The 21,654-nt window shown below is 38.5% G+C and overlaps 1 protein-coding gene across 1 annotated transcript in view; it reads left to right on the plus strand.

Moving 5' to 3' along the window:
- Positions 1-21,168, plus strand: part of ABCA5 (ATP binding cassette subfamily A member 5) — a 62,486-nt gene extending 41,318 nt beyond the window's left edge. The window contains exons 23-39 of the mRNA XM_060133519.1: positions 2,112-2,225; positions 3,549-3,719; positions 4,693-4,806; positions 5,198-5,332; positions 6,708-6,782; positions 7,558-7,649; positions 13,482-13,608; positions 13,914-14,031; positions 14,132-14,223; positions 14,986-15,161; positions 15,557-15,632; positions 16,226-16,320; positions 17,046-17,165; positions 18,263-18,412; positions 18,790-18,869; positions 20,155-20,210; positions 20,731-21,168. Coding sequence (XP_059989502.1) covers positions 2,112-2,225; positions 3,549-3,719; positions 4,693-4,806; positions 5,198-5,332; positions 6,708-6,782; positions 7,558-7,649; positions 13,482-13,608; positions 13,914-14,031; positions 14,132-14,223; positions 14,986-15,161; positions 15,557-15,632; positions 16,226-16,320; positions 17,046-17,165; positions 18,263-18,412; positions 18,790-18,869; positions 20,155-20,210; positions 20,731-20,838 — 1,899 coding nt within the window. The 3' untranslated portion in view covers positions 20,839-21,168. The remainder of the gene's footprint in view (positions 1-2,111; positions 2,226-3,548; positions 3,720-4,692; positions 4,807-5,197; positions 5,333-6,707; positions 6,783-7,557; positions 7,650-13,481; positions 13,609-13,913; positions 14,032-14,131; positions 14,224-14,985; positions 15,162-15,556; positions 15,633-16,225; positions 16,321-17,045; positions 17,166-18,262; positions 18,413-18,789; positions 18,870-20,154; positions 20,211-20,730) is intronic.
- The last annotated feature ends 486 nt before the right edge of the window (positions 21,169-21,654 follow it).

Genomic DNA, 21,654 nt, shown 5'->3' on the forward strand with positions numbered 1-21,654 from the left:
TGATAATAACCGATGAAATCTGTAGAAGTTCATCTTGTGACATCTCCTAGTCTTAAAACTTGAGCTGGGGATGGTTCACATCCTGGGTTTAGGAGTCTGTAGCATGAGTTCGCTTCATGGTCAAGGAGATTCTGTCTTGGTACTGATATTTTTGTATAGCATGAATAGTTTTTATATTAGATAAGAAAAATTTAGACAATTAAAAATGAATATTGTTCATCGGAAATCTACATGCTGGGTATTGAACCTTGAGAAGTCACCCAGTCATTTTTCCTCTAGGACAGACTGTTGGATTATAGATACGAAAAGCCACTTAAGTCTCCAGGAAAACAGTCAACATTTTTCTCTGAATACTAGTATTGTTTTTCATATGTTGAAAAATAAATGGACAGATATCTTTCGGTAATAGCATTTTCTGCTTTCTGTTGCCATACTGTTTTTCAAAAGCTTTACTGAGATGTACTTCAAACACCATCTGATTCACCCATAAGAATGTACAATTCAGTGGTTTTTATTATGTTCATAGAGTTTTGCAACTCTATGTTAAAAGACGTGACATACTCTATCACTCTTGCTTTTGTGAGGCATCGTATTTCTTACATTTTGGGGGTAAAGCGGTACATAGTAGTAGTTTCAGTCACCAATTTTGAGAATATAGGCAGAAGAGAGATTTTGGCCTCGTTTTGGTGGAATGGAGATATTGATTTCAGCTTTGAGCCTGTGGAGAGATTGGTTATCCCGGTGGCATTTGAAGGTATGAATCTGGAGAGATTTCTGGGCAGGAAATAAATATTTGTGATACATATTTATTGTGATAAATAAATATTGTGTCAGCATTGCATAGGTGATATAGAAATCATCATCGGAGTTGTAGATCATCGCTTGTGATTTTTGTTGCTGCTGTTGTGAAATATTTCAATCCTACAGAAAGTAAACAACTGTGTATATAGTACCCACATATTTCAAATGTTAGTATCTTGTTTTTTCTTATTTATTAAAACGTTAAAGACACAGGTGAAACCTCCAGTGCGTCCCTCCCCAGTCTTCTTTCCTCCACGGTTCAAAATGTTTAATTCCTGTGCACATCTTTATGATGTTACCACATTTGTGTGTATCTGTAACTATTACAAAAGATCTTGCTTCTTAACATTTTCCATCAAACACTGGCATACAACCATACCGTTGTTTAAAACCAGAGGGAAAGAGTGAGACTTTTTAAAGTTCCCTATTCACAGATATAATCTTGTTCACGTTCCACATTTTTTCCCCTTCAATGATGAGATTCTGTGTAATTGAGTCCAACTGTCATCTCATTAATCTCCACTTCTTGTGCTACTCAGCTTACACATTTGTCGGTTCTGTCTGGGTCTTCCACTGTAAGGTACCAGAGTCTGGGACAAATTCGACAACGTCATATGGCATGAATTAAGGAACTGGCTTTATTGCTAGAAACTTGGGAGGCCGGGGCCGACAGAATGCAGCCTCTTTCCACATCATCCCGTGGCATGGAGAGTGGTTCTGGGTAGTTTGCATTTGGGGCACCAGCTGTTTACTAGGTTGTCTGGGAACGTTTGCTGTCCGCACCTGGATCCACAGGCCTATCGGAGTTACGGTCACCCCTGCTGGGAATAAGAAGCTCCTGGCCCCGTAGGAAGCTGAGCTCGGGTATGACTTTTCCCAGTGGAGAAAAGGGGGGTTCCTAGATCCCAGCTGGCTTGTAGTCCAGTCCAGGTACCGGTGAAGGCATCAGGGTCATTCTGAGAGAGCCACGTTCGTTGCCTGCGTAGAACCACTGGGAGACAGGTTTACTGTGCTTCACGGACAGTATAATTTTTAACTAAATGGTGAACCTTAATTAATGTGCTGTATTATTCTGTGTACTACCGTAAGAAAATGGAAGGACAGTAATTTGCTCAGGATCCTATAGCTACTTAATATGTCAAACTGGTACTATAGCCTGCTGACTCTGCCACCTGTTGCTTCATGTCGACTGCTGTCTAGGGTAGGTATCCTAACATGTTTCTTCGGAGGTTTTGATAGTCTTTTAGAAAGTAGTAACATGATATAAAGTGATTCCCAGTTCTATTTCTTATTCTGTGGTTGTCTTTCAGGGAATTACAGACATCGTTTTTAAAATCGAGCTGTATTTTCAAGCAGCTTTACTTGGGGTTATTGTTACCGCGATGCCACCTTACTTTGCCATGGAGAATGCAGAGAATCATAAGGTAATGACTCAGTTAAAAAATTACAGGTGCAGTTGACTAATAAGAAATCTTAGACAAAAAGTTAGCCTACCTTGTGTGAGTGCAAGACTTCTGTGCAATTATTATTTCAAGAAGTAAATGGAGTATAAATACATTTGTTACGGTAATAGTAGTAACTCTCACTTATTATTTGAGGACCCGTCATGTGCTGGGTCGTATTCCATGGTGTGGATCTGGATTGTTTCCAGTTTTAACTATTATGAATTAAGATCCTATGGACATTTGCTCTAGCTTTTTGTGTGAATGTAAGTTTTCATTTCTCCGGGATAAATGCCCGAGAGTATACTTGCTGTGTCGTATGGTGATTGCATGTTTAGCTTTATAAGAAATTGTTGAGCTGCTTTTCAGGGTGGATGAACCATCTTGCATTCCTACCAGCAATGTGTGAATGACAAAAGCATGGATTATCCAAAATCATCGCGTTTGACGTGGTCTATGTTTTTATACTTATATTGAAATTTATATTTTCCCTCTTCTAATTCATTGAACACGAAAGTTGTCCATTTTTTAAATCATTTCTCTTCTTTGTCTTAACTAATATTTATAGCCCACTCTTCTCTTACCTCCTCTATGGCTAGCTCTTTCTTATAACACATTTCATTATTATGAACAGATATTTCATAGATGACAAAAATCAACTGAATAAGATTGTTAGGTGTTTGGATTTATGAAAGATTCTTAAAATTTCAAATTAAATAACGAGAGGGTTAGGAAAACAATGATCATTTAAGTTTACTGTTTGTACACTTGCAAATGCTATTCCCTTGTGGTGATAAGAAACAGCTAACATTTTTTATACACAGGAGTGTGTAAAAGGCTTTCCAATGCATCACCAGTACTTAAGCTGAAAGCCCTGTGTAAATCAGCAGGTACTTGGCCATTTATTAGTGTTTTCATGAAAAGTCAATATTTAAAAGTGAGAAACCTGTTTTTCTCTCTATTTCCACAGAATTTCCAAAGCAGTTATGTTTTGGCCGCTTACTGTTTGCACAGCTATAACCCCCATGACACCTTTTACTTTATTTTAGTTTTGTGTTTCTTAGCAGCACTGCTGTATCCTGATGCTGAAAAATTTTGTTGAAATGTTTACACCTCAGAAATAATGAGCCAGATTACAGGCTAGATAGAATTTATATTTAGCTGTAGGAGGGCTTTTATTACCTGTAGACAGAATGTGACCTTTTTTGTTGATGTAAAATTAAAAGTTCTACAATCATTTGCTAGAGTTTTTCGTTTGCAAGATGTTTAAAATTACAATCAGTTTTTGCCTTTTTCTTTTTTTAGATCAAAGCTTACACTCAACTTAAACTTTCGGGTCTTCTGCCTTCTGCATACTGGATTGGACAGGCTCTTGTTGACGTCCCCTTATTCACGGTGGTTCTTACTTTGATGTTAGGCAGTTTATTTTCATTTCATCACGGATTATATTTTTATGCTGTCAAGTTCCTTTCTGTGGTAAGTTAACATCAGTTGTATTCATGCTATTTATAAATAAAATGTTATTTTAAAAAGCTAGATCTTTATAAATGTGATAATTGTCTGATTGAGTAATGGTGACGTTCCAGAAAACAGAACCGACATCTGTTTAATTTTTGTGTACGATACCTATCATCAATGCAGTTTATATTGCCCTGAGTGATTTTTAAAAACAGTAACTTTACCATTGTGGAATAATTCCTTGAAACTGAGGTGGTCTTTCATGTACACTGCCTACTTGTATGTAATCAGGAATACTTAAACAGTCCTTCCTTTAAATGTCTTCTTTGTCTCTGTGGCCAAAAATAATTTCACAGAGAAGAAGCTCTTTTATTCCATAATTTAAAGTATGGCTTCAAATACTAAGGAAGAGTGTGATTTGTATTCATATTCATGTTCGCATGTCAATGACTGACACTAGATCCTTTCCTATGAATCATATTAGAAAAAAGCGAAAACAGAGCTTGGTAGGTTGGGGTTGCTGAAAGTCCGCTTAGGAGCTTTGCCAGAGGCCATCCTGACCTTACAGATTAATTTCCACCTTATAACTTAATAAATGTCTTTCTTAAAAATTTACAAAGTGCGTTAAATGCGGTACAGTAAAAGGAAGCTAATAGTTGATGGAGATGATAAAGCCGTAACCAGCCATGCTTGCTTTTCATAGTAACATGGTAAGAGACAGTATTTTACTTGGCATAAAAAAAGAGCTACAAATAGTATTTAGTTTAAATGGCTTATTCAAGATTGTGTTAGCAGTTAAAAACATGAGCTTTATTGATTTAGGAGAAACTCCTCAAGGAACTACAGTTTCCATTTTTTTGGAGCGATTTGCTGAGCAATAAAACTTGAAGAGTAATTATTCCCTAACGATTTAATGTGACTGGTATTTTACATCATATGTACGGTTAGCTACTCATATTTTTAAATAAAAATACACATTTCTGTCTTCCAGGTTTTTTGCCTTATTGGTTATGTTCCATCAGTTATTCTGTTTACCTATATTACTTCTTTCACTTTTAAAAACATTGTAAATACCAAAGAATTTTGGTCATTTATCTATTCTGTGGTAAGTCACATTTTATATTATTTTGTCTCAGCTTTTCCTAGCGCGTTATTTGCAAGTCATGAACTCTTTTCACGGTTATACTGAAAGGGTTGCTGTGTCTTTTCTAAGTGCAGAACTTAGCTAGCTAGCAGCGTCTGTTAGTGTGTATGTTCGTCTTCAGCCCCATCCACTCCATGAAGGGATGATATTTTGTTGCATTTAACAGCTAGCATGACAAGGATGCCAGCTACAAAAAACTGGTATCAGCGCTCTGACACTTTCTGGCTAAGTATCTGCTGGGGTTCCAGGTTTTATTAGAAGATTAAAGACATAGTTAATGCTGAGGCACCCAGTAAGTTTGTTTGAAATTGCTAAACATCTTTTCACTTGTTTTCTCATTTTTTTTCTTTAGACAGCATTGGTTTGCATTGCAGTCACCGAAATAACTTATTTTATGGGATATACAGTTGCAGTTATTCTTCATTATGCTTTGTGCATAGTGGTTCCAATCTATCCGCTTCTAGGTTGCCTGATTTGTTTCATAAAGGTAGGTCTGTTAGGTGTTCTAGTATTTTTTAAAAAGGGTAAATAATTACTGCCTAATCTTTGGGATCTTAGCTCTTGTACTGAAGTAGTAAAAAAAAAAAGTGTTGACTGCTAGTACTTGATTTAAATATTATTAATGTAGCCGTAAATGTAAAATTACTGTGGAATCTTTTCAAGCATGTTTCTAAACTGCAGATTCTCAAAGGAGAAGGACTGTGTTCATTACATGGTCTTTCATGCCCAAAACAATGTACATAAATTAGAAGTATGATCTGACTGCAGTCCATATGTGTTGGACTGGGGAGTTTTGGGGGAGTTTTTCAAGTGTATTGTACTGTACAGGGATGACGAAAAATGAAGTTTGAGCGATTTTTTTTCAAGAAAAAAATAGAGGAACAAATTAATTTTATTAAGCCTGGTTAATTGAAAACAATTTCTGTGGTTAGAAAAAAAATTAAGTGATGAATTAATTTAGGACGATTGCTGATTAATTCTACTGACACACCTTCTTACCTCTCTCCCTTCCCTTTTTTTGGCTTAAGTTTATAATTTATACCTGCTCTGATAGGCATATTTTGGGGTGAGGAAAATTTTAATCTAACTACAAAACATGGCTATAAATATTAACAGGTAGCTAATTTATAGAGAAGACGTGTTTGCTGTTAAATACACGTTTTTCGTTTTAATTGAACGTTTCTACACGTCGCAGCTAAAAGAAAATTGGTTCTTCTGCGCACAGCGCTTCCAACACCAAACGTGTGGGTTTTCCCTGACATTCAGCAGTTCTGACACTGACCAGAGTTAGCGCAGACCCCACGGGTTCAGGGCTCAGTCCTGCAGGCAGCCCCCCGCTTCAGATTCCAGTCACGGGTCGTGGGTCCCCAGGCCACCCACGTTCTGTCTGACTTGGACCCCTTGCCGGGGGTCAGTACTTTGCTCTAGAACTGGCTGGCAGGGCCCAGAAAGGTCCCAAGGGCAGAGCTCCTGTCCCTGTGCAGTTCGGAGAGAGTCGTCCTCCCAGCATGTTAGAGGCTTTGTGGAGGTCCCATGACCTGGGCAGGATGAGCTAATCAGTCTCCACGCTCTTCTCCCCTCCCTGGTGGTGGCACCTGGGGCCGGAAGTTCCAGCCCTCTAGTCTGGCTGGTCCTCTGTCAGTCAGCCTCCATCCTCCTCTGAGAGTCCCCTCATTAGCATAGACTCAGCTGAGGTTGAGAGGGGCTTGTTTTATACGATGAGAGACACTCCTGTCCCCTCTGTCACTCAGGAAATTCCAAGGGTTTTAGAAGTTCTGTGCCAGGAACTGTGGTCAAACACCACATTTCATTATATCACAGTATCACAGCCACATATAAATTTTCAAAACGTTTTGTCTTAGATTTCTTGGAAGAATATGCAAAAAAAAGAGGACACCTACAACCCATGGGATCGTCTTTTGGTGGCTGTTATATCGGTAAGAAATAACTGTGTTAGCATGTTACCTTATGAGTGGTTTGGTCATATGGTTTTAACTCTCTTTTTAGTTTTTATTCCATTGCATAAAAATGAAGGTGCATAAGAAGTCAAGTGTGTTAGTTAATGCTAGCTAATATGCATTTCACTTACTGAATACATCCACTTCAATGTACTGGTCTTTTTCACGTCGTTAATTCTATTTAATGATAATTCTGGCTTCCATAGAAGCAAAAACAAAGCTTTTTAAAATTATAATTTATGAAGCTGACAACAGATGAACTTTACAGAGGTAGAAAAGTATGTGAAGGGTCATTTTACTAAAAATCAACCTTGGTTTGTATTAACATTTATTCTTTTTTTTTTAACATCTTTATTGGAGTATAATTGCTTTACAATGTCGAGTTAGTGTCTGCTGTATAACAGAATGAATCAGCTATATGTACACATATATCCCCATATCTCCTCCCTCTTGCGTCTCCCTCCCTCCCTCCCTATCCCACCCCTCTAGGTGGTCACAAAGCACTGAGCTGATCTCCCTGTGCCATGCGGCTGCTTCCCACTAGCTATCTATTTTACATTTGGTAGTGTATATATGTCCATCCATTAACATTTATTCTTAACTCATTGTATGACATGCAAAAAAAAATTGTGATGAAGTTTTTCAGTGATGGAAAGGAACCTGATGTATGTGGTTTTGGTTCTGTTGGTACACGGGGGAAAAAAAAAAAACCCAAAATGATTCAGTCACGAGCTGTAACCTGTTTTCCTTTTAGCCTTACCTGCAGTGTGTGCTGTGGATTTTCCTCTTACAGTACTACGAGAAAAAATATGGAGGCAGATCATTAAGAAAGGATCCCTTTTTCAGGTCAGTTTTTTAAATTTCAGGTTTAATTTTTTTTAATTTTAATTTTTTTTTTTACTGTATTGACAGAGTTGTGCAGCCATCACCATAATCTGATTGCAGGTCGTTTCCATCACCCCCAAAAAGAAACCTTGTGTCTGCTGGGCACGTCCTTCCCCCGCTCAGCTGGCCCCCAGCCCTGTGTAACCACTGATCTACCTTCTGTCTCCATAGATCTGCGTATCTTAAACATTCCTTTCAATGGAATTATGCAAGGTGGGGTCTTTTCTTGTCTGGCTTCTTTTACTTGGGCGTAACGTTCTGGAAGTTCATCCACGTTGTAGCATGTAGCAGTGCCTCATTACCTTTTTGTTTGTTTTTGCCGAGTAATATTACATTGTAAGGCTATACCACACTTGATCTGTTCATCGGTTGGTTGGCGTTTGAGCTGTTGCCACTTTCTGGCTACCGTGAGTCATGCTACGATGCACATTTGGGTGCAAGTATTTGTGTGGACGTATATTTTCATTTCTCTGGGGAGGATACCTAGGAGTGGAATTGATGGGTCATTGTGGTAGCTTTATGTTTAACCTCTTCAAGAACTGCCAGACTGTTTTCCACAGTGACTGCACCATTTTACTCCTAGGAATGGATGAGGGTTCTGTTTTCTTCACGTTGTTGCCCATACGTATTATTGTCGTTTTGATTTTAGCTGTTCTCGTGGGTGCACATTAGTGTCTCACTGTGGTTTTTATTTGCACTTCCCTGATGATTCATGATGTGGAGTGTCTTTTCATGTGCTTATTGTTCATTTTTATATCTACTTCGAAGACATGTCAATCTGAATCCTTTGCCCATTTAAAAAATTGGGTTGTCTTTATATTATTGAATTTTGAGGGTTTTTTTAATATATTCTGGTTACAATCTCTTATCAGATATATTTTAAAATATTTTCTCCAAGTCTGTGCATTTTTTTTCAAAGGATGTTTTAAATTTGAAGAAGAGTTATTTCTTGAAATATGGCCATTGGTACCAAATTGGTTCTGAATTTCTTTTTTATATTTCTCACGTATTTGTTTATTTGCTGAATATTCACATTCTGGAGAAAACTGGAAAGTATTGGAAAACGTATAGTGGTTATTCACTAGCCACTGGACCCGCCCCTCATCCACTGAGGCAGAGTGTCTGGCTCTCCTTCTGTGTCTTTGCCTTTATTCCTGCTCTCGTTTGGGGGGAGATTTCAGCATCCACACAGGTAACCCTTCCAACATCGTAACCCCTCAGTTTCTGATTTTCTCCAAGCCAGTGACTTTTGTCTCTGTTCCACTTCACCCTCTGTTTGCATCAGAGCCATCGATGATGCTACATACTCATCCCATAGAAACTCAGCTCTGTTTTAATGCTGTTTGGCAGCCCTACGCCTTTACCTACTCAGCAGCTTCCTATCTTTTTCTTTTTTTTTTTTTATTTACTTATTTATTTTTTGGCTGAGTTGGGTCTTCGTTGCTGTGTGTGGGTTTTCCCTAGTTGTGGCGAGCAGGGGCTACTCTTTGTTGTGGTGCGCGGGCTTCTTATTGCGGTGGCTTCTCTTTGTTGCGGAGCATAGGCTCTAGGTACACGGGCTCAGTAGTTGTGGCACGCGGGCTCAGTAGTTGTGGCACATGGGCTTAGTTGCTCCGCGGCATGTGGGATCTTCCCGGACCAAGGCTCGAACCCATGTTCCCTGCATTGGCAGGCGGATTCTTAACCACTGCGCCACCAGGGAAGTCCCCTCCTATGTTTTTCTTTTCCATAGTTCTCGCAGGCCTTCTTCGTATCCCTCAGAGTCACCTCAGCTCACCTCACTTCTTACTTCTCAGTGGATGATGGTGCCATCTGTCTCAGGAAACAGAAGCACCTGATTATAAATTATAAAATGTGTACACACTTGTCCACATCTTTCGTCACTTTTGCTTTTTCCCAGCCCCAGAGGAAGGTGTCCCCCTTGTTATCCAAGTCTTCCTGTGTTCTGTCTGCTTAAGGATGTTGCTCAGTCAGCTCTTTCTTTCTGTGTCTTTCCCTTTTGGATCTTATTAGGGTATATTTCCCTTTGGGAGGGGGTCACCTTCCTCCCATATAAAACAAAGTACTCATCAATCGCACTGAAACCTGAGTCCCTCTCTAGCTCTTATCCCCTCTCTTTCCTTTTTTCTTTTTGATCATATGTATATTTTTTACTTTTTTAGCATTTTTATTGGAGTATAATTGCTTTACAGTGGTGTGTTAGTTTCTGCTGTATAACAGAGTGAATCAGTTATACATATACATATATCCCCATATCTCTTCCCTCTTGCATCTCCCTCCCTCCCACCCTCCCTATCCCACCCTTCTAACTGGTCACAAAGCACTGAGCTGATCTCCCTGTGCTATGTGACTGCTTCCCACTAGCTATCTGTTTTACATTTGGTAGTGTGTATATGTCTGTGCCACTCTCTCACTTCGTCCCAGCTTACCCTTCCCCCTCCCCATGTCCTCAAGTCCATTCTCTAGTAGGTCTGCATCTTTATTCCAGTCTTGCCCCTAGGTTCTTCATGACATTTTTTTTTTTTTAGGTTCCATATACATGTGTTAGCATACGGTATTTGTTTTTCTCTTCTGACTTACTTCACTCTGTATGACAGACTCTAGATCCATCCACCTCTCTACAAATAACTCAATTTCATTTCTTTTTATGGCTGAGTAATATTCCATTGTATATACATGCCACATCTTCTTTATCCATTCATCTGTCGATGGACACTTATGTTGCTTCCATGTCCTGGCTGTTGTAAATAGAGCTGCAATGAACACTGTGGTACATGACTCCCTTTGAATTTTGGTTTTCTCAGGATATATGCCCAGTAGTGGGATTGCTGGGTCATACGGTAGTTCTATTTTTAGTTTTTTAAGGAACCTCCATACTGTTCTCCATAGTGGCTGTATCAATTTACATTCCCACCAACAGTGTATGAGGGTTCCCTTTTCTCCACACCCTCTCCAGCATTTGTTGTTTGCAGATTTTTTGATGATGGCCATTCTGACCGGTGTGAGATGATATCGCATTGTAGTTTTGATTTGCACATTTCTCTGATGATTAATGATGTTGAGCATTCTTTTATGTGTTTGTTGGCAATCTGTATATCTTTTTTGGAGAAATGTCTGTTTAGGTCTTCTGCCCATTTTTGGATTGGGTTGTTTGTTTTTTTGATATTGAGCTGCATGAGCTGCTTGTACATTTTGGAGATTAATCCTTTGTCAGTTGCTTCATTTGCAAATAATTTCTCCCATTCTGAGGGTTGTCTTTTCGTCTTGTTTATGGTTTCCTTTGCTGTGCAAATGCTTTGAAGTTTCATTAGGTCCCATTTGTTTATTTTTGTTTTTATTTCCCTTTCTCTAGGAGGTGGGTCAAAAAGGATCTTGCTGTGATTTATGTCATGGAGTGTTCTGCCTATATTTTCCTCTAAGACTTTGATACTGGCCTTACATTTAGGTCTTTAATCCATTTTGAGTTTATTTTTGTGTATGATGTTAGGGAGTGTTCTAATTTCATTCTTTTACATGTAGCTGTCCAGTTTTCCCAGCACCACTTATTGAAGAGGCTGTCTTTTCTCCATGGTATATGGACAGAACACTCCCAAACTCCTTCTACAAGGCCACCATCACCCTGATACCAAAACCAGACAAAGATGTCACAAAAAAAAGAAAACTACAGGCCAATATCACTGATGAACATAGATGCAAAATCCTCAACAAAATACTAGCAAACAGAATCTGACAGCACATTAAAAGGATCATACACCATGATCAAGTGGGGTTTATCCCAGGAATGCAAGGATTCTTCAATATATGCAAATCAATCAATGTGATACACCATATTAACAAATTGAAGGAGAAAAACCATATGATCATCTCGATACAGAGAAAGCTTTTGACAAAATTCAACACCCATTTATGATAAAAACCCTCCAGAAAGTAGGCATAGAGGGAACTTACCTCAACATGATAAAGGCCATATATGACAAACCCACAGCCAACATTGTCCTCAATGGTGAAAAACTGAAACTGTTTCCACTAAGATCAGGAACCAGACAAGGCTGCCCACTTTCACCACTCTTATTCTATGTAGTTTTGGAAGTTTTAGCCACAGCAATCAGAGAAGAAAAAGAAATAAAAGGAATCCAAATCAGAAAAGAAGAAGTTAAGCTGTCACTCTTTGCAGATGACATGATACTATACATAGAGAATCCTAAAGACGCTACCAGAAAACTACTAGAGCTAATCAATGAATTTGGTAAAGTAGCAGGATGCAAAATTAATGCACAGAAATCTCTTGCATTCCTATACACTAATGATGAAAAATCTGAAAATGAAATTAAGAAAACACTCCCGTTTACCACTGCAACAAAAAGAATAAAGTACCTAGGGCTTCCCTGGTGGCACAGTGGTTGAGAGTCCACCTGCCGATGCAGGGGACACAGGTTCGTGCCCCGGTCTGGGAAGATCCCACATGCTGCGGAGTGGCTGGGCCCGTGAGCCATGGCCGCTGAGCCTGCGCATCCGGAGCCTGTGCTCCGCAACGGGAAAGGCCACAACAGTGAGAGGCCCGCGTACCACAAAAAAAAAAAAAAAAAGAATAAAGTACCTAGGAATAAACTTACCTAAGGAGACAAAAGACCTGTATGCAGAAAATTATAAGACACTGATGAAAGAAATTAAAGATGATACAGACAGATGGAGAGATATACCATGTTCTTGGATTGGAAGAATCAACATTGTGAAAATGACTATACTACCCAAAGCAATCTACAGATTCAGTGCAATCCCTATCAAACTACCACTGGCATTTTTCACAGAGCTAGAACAAAAAATTTCACAATTTGTATGGACACACAAAAGACCCCGAATAGCCAAAGCAATCTTGAGAAAGAAAAACAGAGCTGGAGGAATCAGTCTCCCAGACTTCAGACTATACTGCAAAGCTACAGTAATCAAGACAGTATGGTACTGGCACAAAAGCAGAAATATAGATCAATGGAACAGGATAGAAAGCCCAGAGATAAACCCACGCACATATGGTCACCTTATCTTTGATAAAGGAGGCAAGAATATACAATGGAGAAAAGACAGTCTCTTTCCTTTTATAGCCAGAAAGCTTCCACCTCCAGTTTGTCACCTCCTTTCTCATGTCCCATTCACTCCCTAACTCCTGCCATCTGGCTCCTGCCCTCACCTCTTGGCTGCTCCTGTTTGTGGTAAGGTAAACTAACGGCTCCTCTCTGTCTGGTAAAGTAGGCTCACCCTCTTTAACTGATCTACAGCCTTAAATGTGACTGACTTCTTCCCTTAAACTTTTCTCCTCTTTCTTTCTTTTTTTTTTTTCCCATAATGTCAACTTCTATTTGCCTCTTTACCTCTCTTAATAGTACTTCAGAATTTCCTTCGGAAGCGCTCTTTCCTCTGCCCACCTTCATGGTGTTGCTACAGATGCTGACTTCAGCCTCTCTGTCCACGCTGCCTGGGTCATCTCATGTACACCCAAGACGTAAATTCTTTGAGAGCAGGGTCTGTGTTGGTTTTTTTTAAATCTTTTTTATCTTTCTGTGAACTAGTGCTTGACACATACTGGTTATAAATAATTGTTGAATAAATGAATGAATTTAGATAATTTCATCCAAATGATGTCAGTGAGTGAAAAATAGCTCTGTAATTTCTACCTTTAAGAGATAACTGATCTCCGACAACAGATCTCATGTTGCTATATTTTTTTCAGTCTTTTCTCTATGTAGTGCTTCAATTTCTTACCATTTTAATTATTTGAAAATCTGTTTATACTTTCAGGACCCTTACAACAAAGTCCAAAAGTAAGAAGTTTCCAGAACCACCAAACAATGAGGATGAAGATGAAGATGTCAGAGCTGAAAGGGTGAAGGTCAAAGAATTGCTGAGCTGCCAGCGCCACGAGGAGGTAACTCAGTCTCTCTTACTGAGCCGCGTGCGGTGAGCAGTGAGCAGCCCCTCTGCACAGGGTTAGCCTCGAAAATTGTCCCCTTATATGAATCGATTGCCAAGAAGTTTGTCTTTGAAAAAATATGTTTGTCCACTTTCTTTTGAACAAACCATTATTCCCATCATAGATGGATAGTTATCTAGGCAGTACCCCTTATTAGCAAATACAGTTCTTACGACACAGCCATGAGCTGTGTACGGCCTGTCATTGAACGATGGATATCTGAGTTATAACTCTTTTTTAAATCCTATTTCCCTTATTAGAAGCCAGCCATTATGGTCAACAATTTGCATAAAGAATATGAAGACAAGAAAGATTTTCTTCCTACAAGAAAAATAAAGAAAGTGGCAAATAAATATGTCTCCTTCTGTGTGAAAAAAGGCTGGTATTTAATTATTTTTTCTTGAATAACTTTCCTGGAAGAGAATTTTCATTCTTTAGTTTGATTTACATATGTCAATTTTTCTTTTAATTCCTTTAGGAGAGATCTTGGGACTACTGGGTCCAAATGGTGCAGGCAAAAGTACGATTATTAATATTGTGGTTGGTGATATAGAACCAACTTCAGGCCAGGTATGGTATAATGGTGTGGGATATATTGAATATGATTTATATTTTTAATTAAAATAAACTTTTTAGTGACAAATGGGATTTTTATGCTCAAATTTCATGTTTTTAATATGAATTTTTTAGGATAGCTTGATCAAATTATGATCTTTTTGGTTATCTGTGAGAATAATGTACATAGTCAAATTTGCATGCACACATGCAGAACACACACATGTACAGTATTTCTGCTTTTATGCTGATTACAAGCATGGGTGATTTGTCCACTGACTTCATAGAAGCCCGTTGTATTAACTTCAGGAAGTAGAGGAGCTAACCTTGACCTTGCCGTCAGCTAGCCTTCGATCACACCAGCCACGCTGGCTCACTCTTTGCTGGAAGATGCCGGGCACACTTCACTCTTCTTTTACCTTAGGTTTTCCTTATGTTGGCTATTCCTTACCCCACAGAAAACCAGATGAGCAAATTCACATGTTCCCTTGTCAGAAAACACCTTTCCGTGGGGCCCCCTGATCCTCCTGGTTAAAATGGGCCTTACCTTCCCACCCAACCCTGCATCCCTGGCCACCTTTTCTAGCCATGTCAGTCATCTCTGACACAGCCATGTGTGTCGTTTCTTCATCAGAAAAGGGTGAGAATCTGACCTGCTGTGACCCTGACTTTAGGAAGTCAGGAGTTTGGAAGGAGTTTGAATTAACCCACTTGCCACTTCCTTTACGATGTAAGTTAAGCAAAAATAGTCACTACACTTGGTTTATATTTCTGCAGGTATTTCTAAGAGACTATTCTTCAGACCCAGCTGGAGATGATGATTCCGTAAAGTGTATGGGCTACTGTCCTCAGATAAACCCACTGTGGCCGGAGATTACATTACAGGAACATTTTGAAATTTATGGAGCTGTGAAAGGAATGAGTGCCAGTGACATGAAAGAGGTCATAATTCGGTAAAATAATTGTCTTTAGAGCCCTTTTGTTACCTGGAGAAAGGTTCACATGCCACGGCTTTAAAGTTTCATAACAGGCATTTCCGTGGATCATAATTTTCATAGAAAATTTCATTAATTTTCCATATATTCATATATATTTTCATATATTCTTTACCAAATTATGACAGCCATGAAAATGAAAAGGAAACATTTTTATTTATAAATACAGAATGAATGTACCTATAAATGTCATGAAACCTATTTTAAAGTGAACCTTTTAATCAAGATATTAATTTATTTAAAGTGAGCTTCAACAGAATAATTGTTCTAGGAAAAAAACAGTGTCAGTGATCACTTTATATTTGTATTTATGTGCATCATGGTACACTCATTTTGTATTGTGTATTTTGCAGAATAACAAATGCACTTGATCTAAAAGAACATCTCCAGAAAACGGTAAAGAAACTCCCTGCAGGAATCAAGCGAAAGGTACTTTTATTAAACGACAAGTGTGTGTACAGTCTGGTGCCTGGTAGAGTTCCTTTTTTCTTTTTCTTTTCTTCTTTCACATTCTATTTTTTTTTAACATCTGTATTGGAGTATAATTGCTTTACATTGTTGTGTTAGTTGCGGCTGTATAACAAAGTGAATCAGCTATTCGTGTATATATATCCCCATATCCCCTCCCTCTTGCGTCTCCCTCCCACCTTCCTTATCCCACCCCTCTAGGTGGTCACAAAGCACCGAGCTGATCTCCCTGTGCTATATACAGCTGCTTCCCAATAGCTATCTGTTTTACATTTGGTAGTCTATATATGTCCATGCCACTCTCTCACTTTGTCCCAGCTTACCCTTCCCCCTCCCCTTGTCCTCAAGTCCATTCTCTACGTCTGCATCTTTATTCCTGTCCTGCCCCTACGTTCTTCAGAACATTTTTTTTTTTTTTTAGATTCCATATACATGTGTTAGCATACGGTATTTGTTTTTCTCTTTCTGACTTACTTCACTCTGTATGACAGACTCTAGGTCCACCTGATAGAGTTTCTTATAGCCTCCCCGCGCTCCGTTTTCTTTCCGTCCAGCTGTGTTTTGCTCTGAGTATGCTGGGGAACCCTCCCGTTACTCTGCTAGACGAGCCATCCACAGGTATGGACCCTAAAGCCAAACAGCACATGTGGTAAGTATGACGTCAGGGACGCTGGAGACCCATTGTGCTGTAGCATCACCACGGGTGGTTTTGTGTTAGTTACATACATGTATCGATTAAAAATCCTGCACAAAAGGAGAAATCGTAATTAAAAATTTCTCGAGATCCCCTTAGACGTTCTAAGCCTGATCATATTTCTCATCAGCTGTTGACAGTATATTGTGTGTGCTAGGACAAAAATGAGAGCACTGCTGTCTGAATGGTTTCTTAAAGGCTCTTGTTCCTGTATAAAGCAACATACGTAAGTAAACATCTCATAACAGTATTGTCCTACATGTCCATTGGAACTCTCTTTCTAGGCACTCATCATTGTTTGAGCAACTCTTTGAGCCTAGGTTTCCATGTCTATAAAATGTGAGGTTTGGTTCAGACGCATGTTAAGTTTTCTCTGTGACTCTGTGGCTATTTTTGTTATAACGTGAAAAGCTATCAGTTTCTGTAATCGGTTGGTTAGCATACTTTTAACCCATAGAAACGCTTGAAATCGTGAACTTTCTTTCCATTTGACAAGCTTTCAAAAATAAGGTAAAATGAGTTGGGATAGAAGAGTCACAGTTGGGCAGAATATACTAATTATAGCAATGATATTTGATAAATTTAAATTAACCAAATAGTTGGATTTTTAAAACTCAGGTATTTTCATGAACTTTTCAGGTGCCACCTTCCCTTCTTTTCGTTTTATTTATATTTTGTAGGAGAGCAATTAGAGCTGCGTTTAAGAACAAAACGCGGGCAGCTATCCTGGCCACTCATTGCATGGAGGAGGTGGAGGCTGTCTGTGACCGAGTGGCTATCCTGGTGTCTGGGCAGCTAAGGTGGCTGTTTGCCGCGGAGGGGGGAGGGGTGCAGGGCAGAGCACGCGTCTGGATTTGGAACGCCGTCATTTCAGAAACTTATAATAATACACATTAGCTTAAATGTTAAAAAATGCTCCCTTGTTTTATCAGCTTTCTGTAGAATCGCTTGGAAGTATGTTACTTTCTTCCAAAACTTGGCCAGCCACTCTGTGTTTGGAATTGGCTTAATTATTCAACAACTGAGAGTGTTATTTTCAGGCATGATATTTGCTCTTTTTAAAAATTGGTAGGCATTGTATGGGATTGTAACCCAGCGTATAAAATAAATATACGAGTTCATACTCATATAGGTAAGCGATGGAGTAAGTAAATAAATGTGGGAGTAGAGACACATCTCTTTACAGAAAGATGCCAGATTGTGTAGTATCTCCCAAGTATCGCCTGGACTTAAAGCCAGTCTGTATTCTAAAGTATGGGAAGGGGTGGATAGTAACTTTACAGCAGAGAAATGGGACAAATACCACCCTAAGCAGGCAGGGCCACGTGGTCATCACATGCCCCCTGGGACGTGATGAGAAAGTACTTCAGCTCTGTGTTCTTTGCTCCAAAAACCCACACCTCAGTCTAATCATGAGAAAAACATCAGACTACCCCAAATTGAGGGACATCCTACAAAAACAGTTCTCAAAACTGTCCAAGTCATGACCAAGACCAAGAAGGATAGAATAAGAAAGTGTCCCCGAGCAGTGGAGACTGAGGAGGTGTGGCCACACAGCACAGTGGGATCCTGGGTGGACTCTGGGGCAGAAGGAGGACATTAGTGGAGAAACCAGTGAAGTCCAAGTAAAGGCAGTAAACTCAGTAATAATATACCAGCGTTGGTTTCTCAGTTTTGACAAATGTGTCACGGTAATACAAGATGACAGTATTAGGGAAACTGAAGTTGGGGGAGGGGTATATGAAAACTCTGTATTATCTCTTATATTTTCACCTTTTATATAAATTGACAAGTATTCTAATGTGGGAATTTTATTTAAATCATTCTTAAGTGAGAAATTATCTTCAAAACTGTCAGGTTATCTTATATCTGTACTTCCTTTTAAAAATTACTACAGATGTATTGGGACAGTCCAACATCTAAAGAGTAAATTTGGAAAAGGATACTTTTTGGAAATCAAATTAAAGGACTGGATAGAAAACGTAGAAGTAGACCGTCTTCAAAGAGAAATTCAGCATATTTTCCCAAATGCAAGCCGTCAGGAAAGGTAAAGATTTAAAAAATTTAGTTACATTTCTTTGTACAGCAATAATCATAAAAATTGGTTATTGTATTAAGGATTAATGAAAAAATGTAGTATAACCAATATTGGACTAATGTAGTTTGATGAATGGAGTTTTATGAAGCTGACTCATTTTTAATGTTAGATCTTTCAACATGTAATAGTATTTAAAGTTTTTAAAGTTCTTATCCAGGAGTAATGAGAGAGTTATTTTATTGTGCATGGAAATATTTTAAGATTTCAAATAATTTTTGTCTAAATAAGTATCAAAATAAGTTATTGGAGTTTCATTTTGAACTTTCAAAGCTTCAGAATGCATAGTAGTTATTTTGAATTTACCTGTATTTTATCTTTGCTTTCAGTTTTTCTTCTATTTTGGCTTATAAAATTCCTAAGGAAGATGTTCAATCCCTTTCACAATCTTTTTCTAAGCTGGAAGAAGGTAAGTAATATTTGAAAAACATTGTGAGGTAGCTTTCGAATTATTAAAGAATTTTATTAAAAAGTTTAGAAGTTGGGACTCAAGTTTACTGTAGAAACTATGGTAAGTAAGAAGATGACCTTTTACTAATGTAATCTAAGCTGTAGGTAAATACTCACACGCTAGGGATTTTGTAGATTAACTGTATTGTAGTGTAAACCTTTCACTCTGGACATCACCGCGGTTTTTCACGTTGCGTCTCTGAGAAAGTTCATCTTAATTAGCCCTCACCAGTTCAGTCCAGAAGTGGGAGCACTGAATTTCGTGAATCCTTACTTCGTATTAGACCAGAGAGGTAGCAATGGTAGCAAGACACCAGTGGCAGGCAGAGAAGGGAGAGGAAAATTCATAGTGCAAGAGGGTAGGCATTCCTAAATCTAAACTTTAAAGAAGTTTATTGGATCTTGGCATTTAAGAAATAAATGTTAGGTGGGATAAAGATACCTCACCAGCAGAGAGAGGCAGTCTCCTGGGTGGGGCACGTATTCATGTACAGGTTATTTTACGGCATTTGTAAACTACGAAACTTCCTGGTGCTTTCTTTCTAAAAGAAAAAAAAAAGTGTTACTTCGTTAAATATACGTTTTTTGGTTTATTGGCTGCGCCTCGCGGCTTGTGGGATCTTAGTTCCCCGACCAGGGATTGAACCCGTGCCCTCCACAGTGAGAGCACAGAGTCCTAACCACTGGACCACCAGGGAAGTCCCTCCTACTGTTTTCTTTATGATTAAAGAGAACATTTGAAGTAATTAGGGAGAATTAAAGGAATGAATAGAAAACCAGAAATTTGATATTGGGCCAGAATGCAAACGGACCTAAAATAAGTACAGAAAAGCGTGTGGACACATGACCCATGAGATCCAGAACCTAGTGTAAGAAGTCCAGAGTGGACTGGACTGGGACTGGGGGATGGGAGAGACAGCAGGAGCGGAAGACACGTGAAAACAGGAGGAATGAGGGAGAACAGGAAAGGAGGGGCAAGAGGGGCTGCTTGGAAAAGGAGAGTAAGGCAAGTCCGTCCTGTGAAATATGTTGCACTTAGGGCCGCAGAGAATTGGGCGGCTGGGAGAGAAAGGAAGCAGATAGAGGAAAGTGACCTGTGTTGGCAGCTTTAAATCGAAATGAGTTGATTATAGAGATTAAAACAACAACAACAACAAAACCAGATTGTTAGCCACTCAGTAGTTATTGCCATTTTATTACTTGAAAATATGAATAAGTGAAATATTATTTTTATATTTTAACAGCTAAACGTACTTTTGCCATTGAAGAATACAGCTTTTCTCAAGCGACATTGGAACAGGTACTATAAAGTTAAATTTTAAAAGTTCTTCTGTAGAAGAAAGTGTCCAGTATCTAATTGTTTAGGTATATATTGGACAGGGAAGGAGATTGTGAGCCAGAGACCAATCGCTATAGAATATTCCTAAACTTTGTAAATAACAACTTGAGCTTCTCCATCTGCTTATTTTGAATAGCTCAGTATTTTTTCTTCAGTTGGAAGAAAATGAGTCATGATGGGGGTATTTCATATTAGCACATCTGAAATTACATTGCTTAAATATTTATAAATATTTTTATGATGCTACTTTAATATATTAATCAAAAAATAAATAATCTATTAATCCTCTAAAGTAACATTCATCTTTTTGTGGGATTAGTGGAGATTATTCTGTTTAAATAATATTAATGGCAGTATATCTCTTGATACTTGAATTGTTAATGTAATTAGGTATTGCCTTATGCTATTGCTGATTTAGTTAAAATTTTTGTAAGATAATTGCACAGCAGCATATTGTATTCATTAATTTATTTTCATTTAGGTTTTTATAGAACTCACTAAAGAACAAGAGGAAGAAGATAACACTTGTGGTACTTCGAACAGCACACTTTGGTGGGAAAGGACACAGGAAGACAGAGTCGTATTTTGAATTTGTGTTGCTCAGTCTGCTTACTGCATTTGTTTCTTTTTCACTTTATTTTAACTTTGGTTTAAACGTTTATTGCTTGAACGGTAATTGGAGAACCATGAAAGCACGTGGGATTTTCCTGACTTTGTTAATTGAAATGCTGTTGGTTGTGTGTTTTGCTTTTCTTCAAATAAAACTTGTGTATAATGCATTGAAACTGCACGTTTGTATCCGAAGTATACTGCACTGTAGTCTGTATGTGAAGTTGAACATGTACTTTTTCACTTTTCAGAAGCAGTGCTTGTGATTTTATGATTTGAAGAAATAGTGATAGAATCATCTTATTTTGAACAGTTATCTTTTAAGTTTATACCATCTTGTTACATAAGTATGTAATACCCCAATCTAAATAAAAAACGAATACATAAATAACACATAGAACAGAGACATAAAGCAAAAGTTTGCTTCTCCTTTTTAATTTCTAAAAGAAACTGAATGGAAGTTGGCGTCCTAAAAGCCTGAACACTGGACAGTCTCAGTGCACATAGAGGTCTGCAGGAAGTGACATTCACTGGGTGGCATCATCAGCCAGAATAACTGGAAGGACACCTCGTTCTGTTAGTGATTTTAGACGCAAGTAACTCAGGTACGGTGCTCTCGTCACAGTTCTTTTGCTTACGGTAAAATTCAGAGGTGTTTCCATTATTGTGGAAGACTATGTGTAGAATCTTATTATGTGATAGTCTGATTCTTTGACTGCTTGTGGCTAGAATGACAGACATCTATAAAGCTACAAGAATTAAGCCATACCTCCACCCCTCGTGGAAGATAGAAATT

The sequence above is a fragment of the Lagenorhynchus albirostris genome, chromosome 20 (assembly GCF_949774975.1).
Source record: "Lagenorhynchus albirostris chromosome 20, mLagAlb1.1, whole genome shotgun sequence".
Lineage (NCBI taxonomy): Eukaryota > Metazoa > Chordata > Mammalia > Artiodactyla > Delphinidae > Lagenorhynchus > Lagenorhynchus albirostris.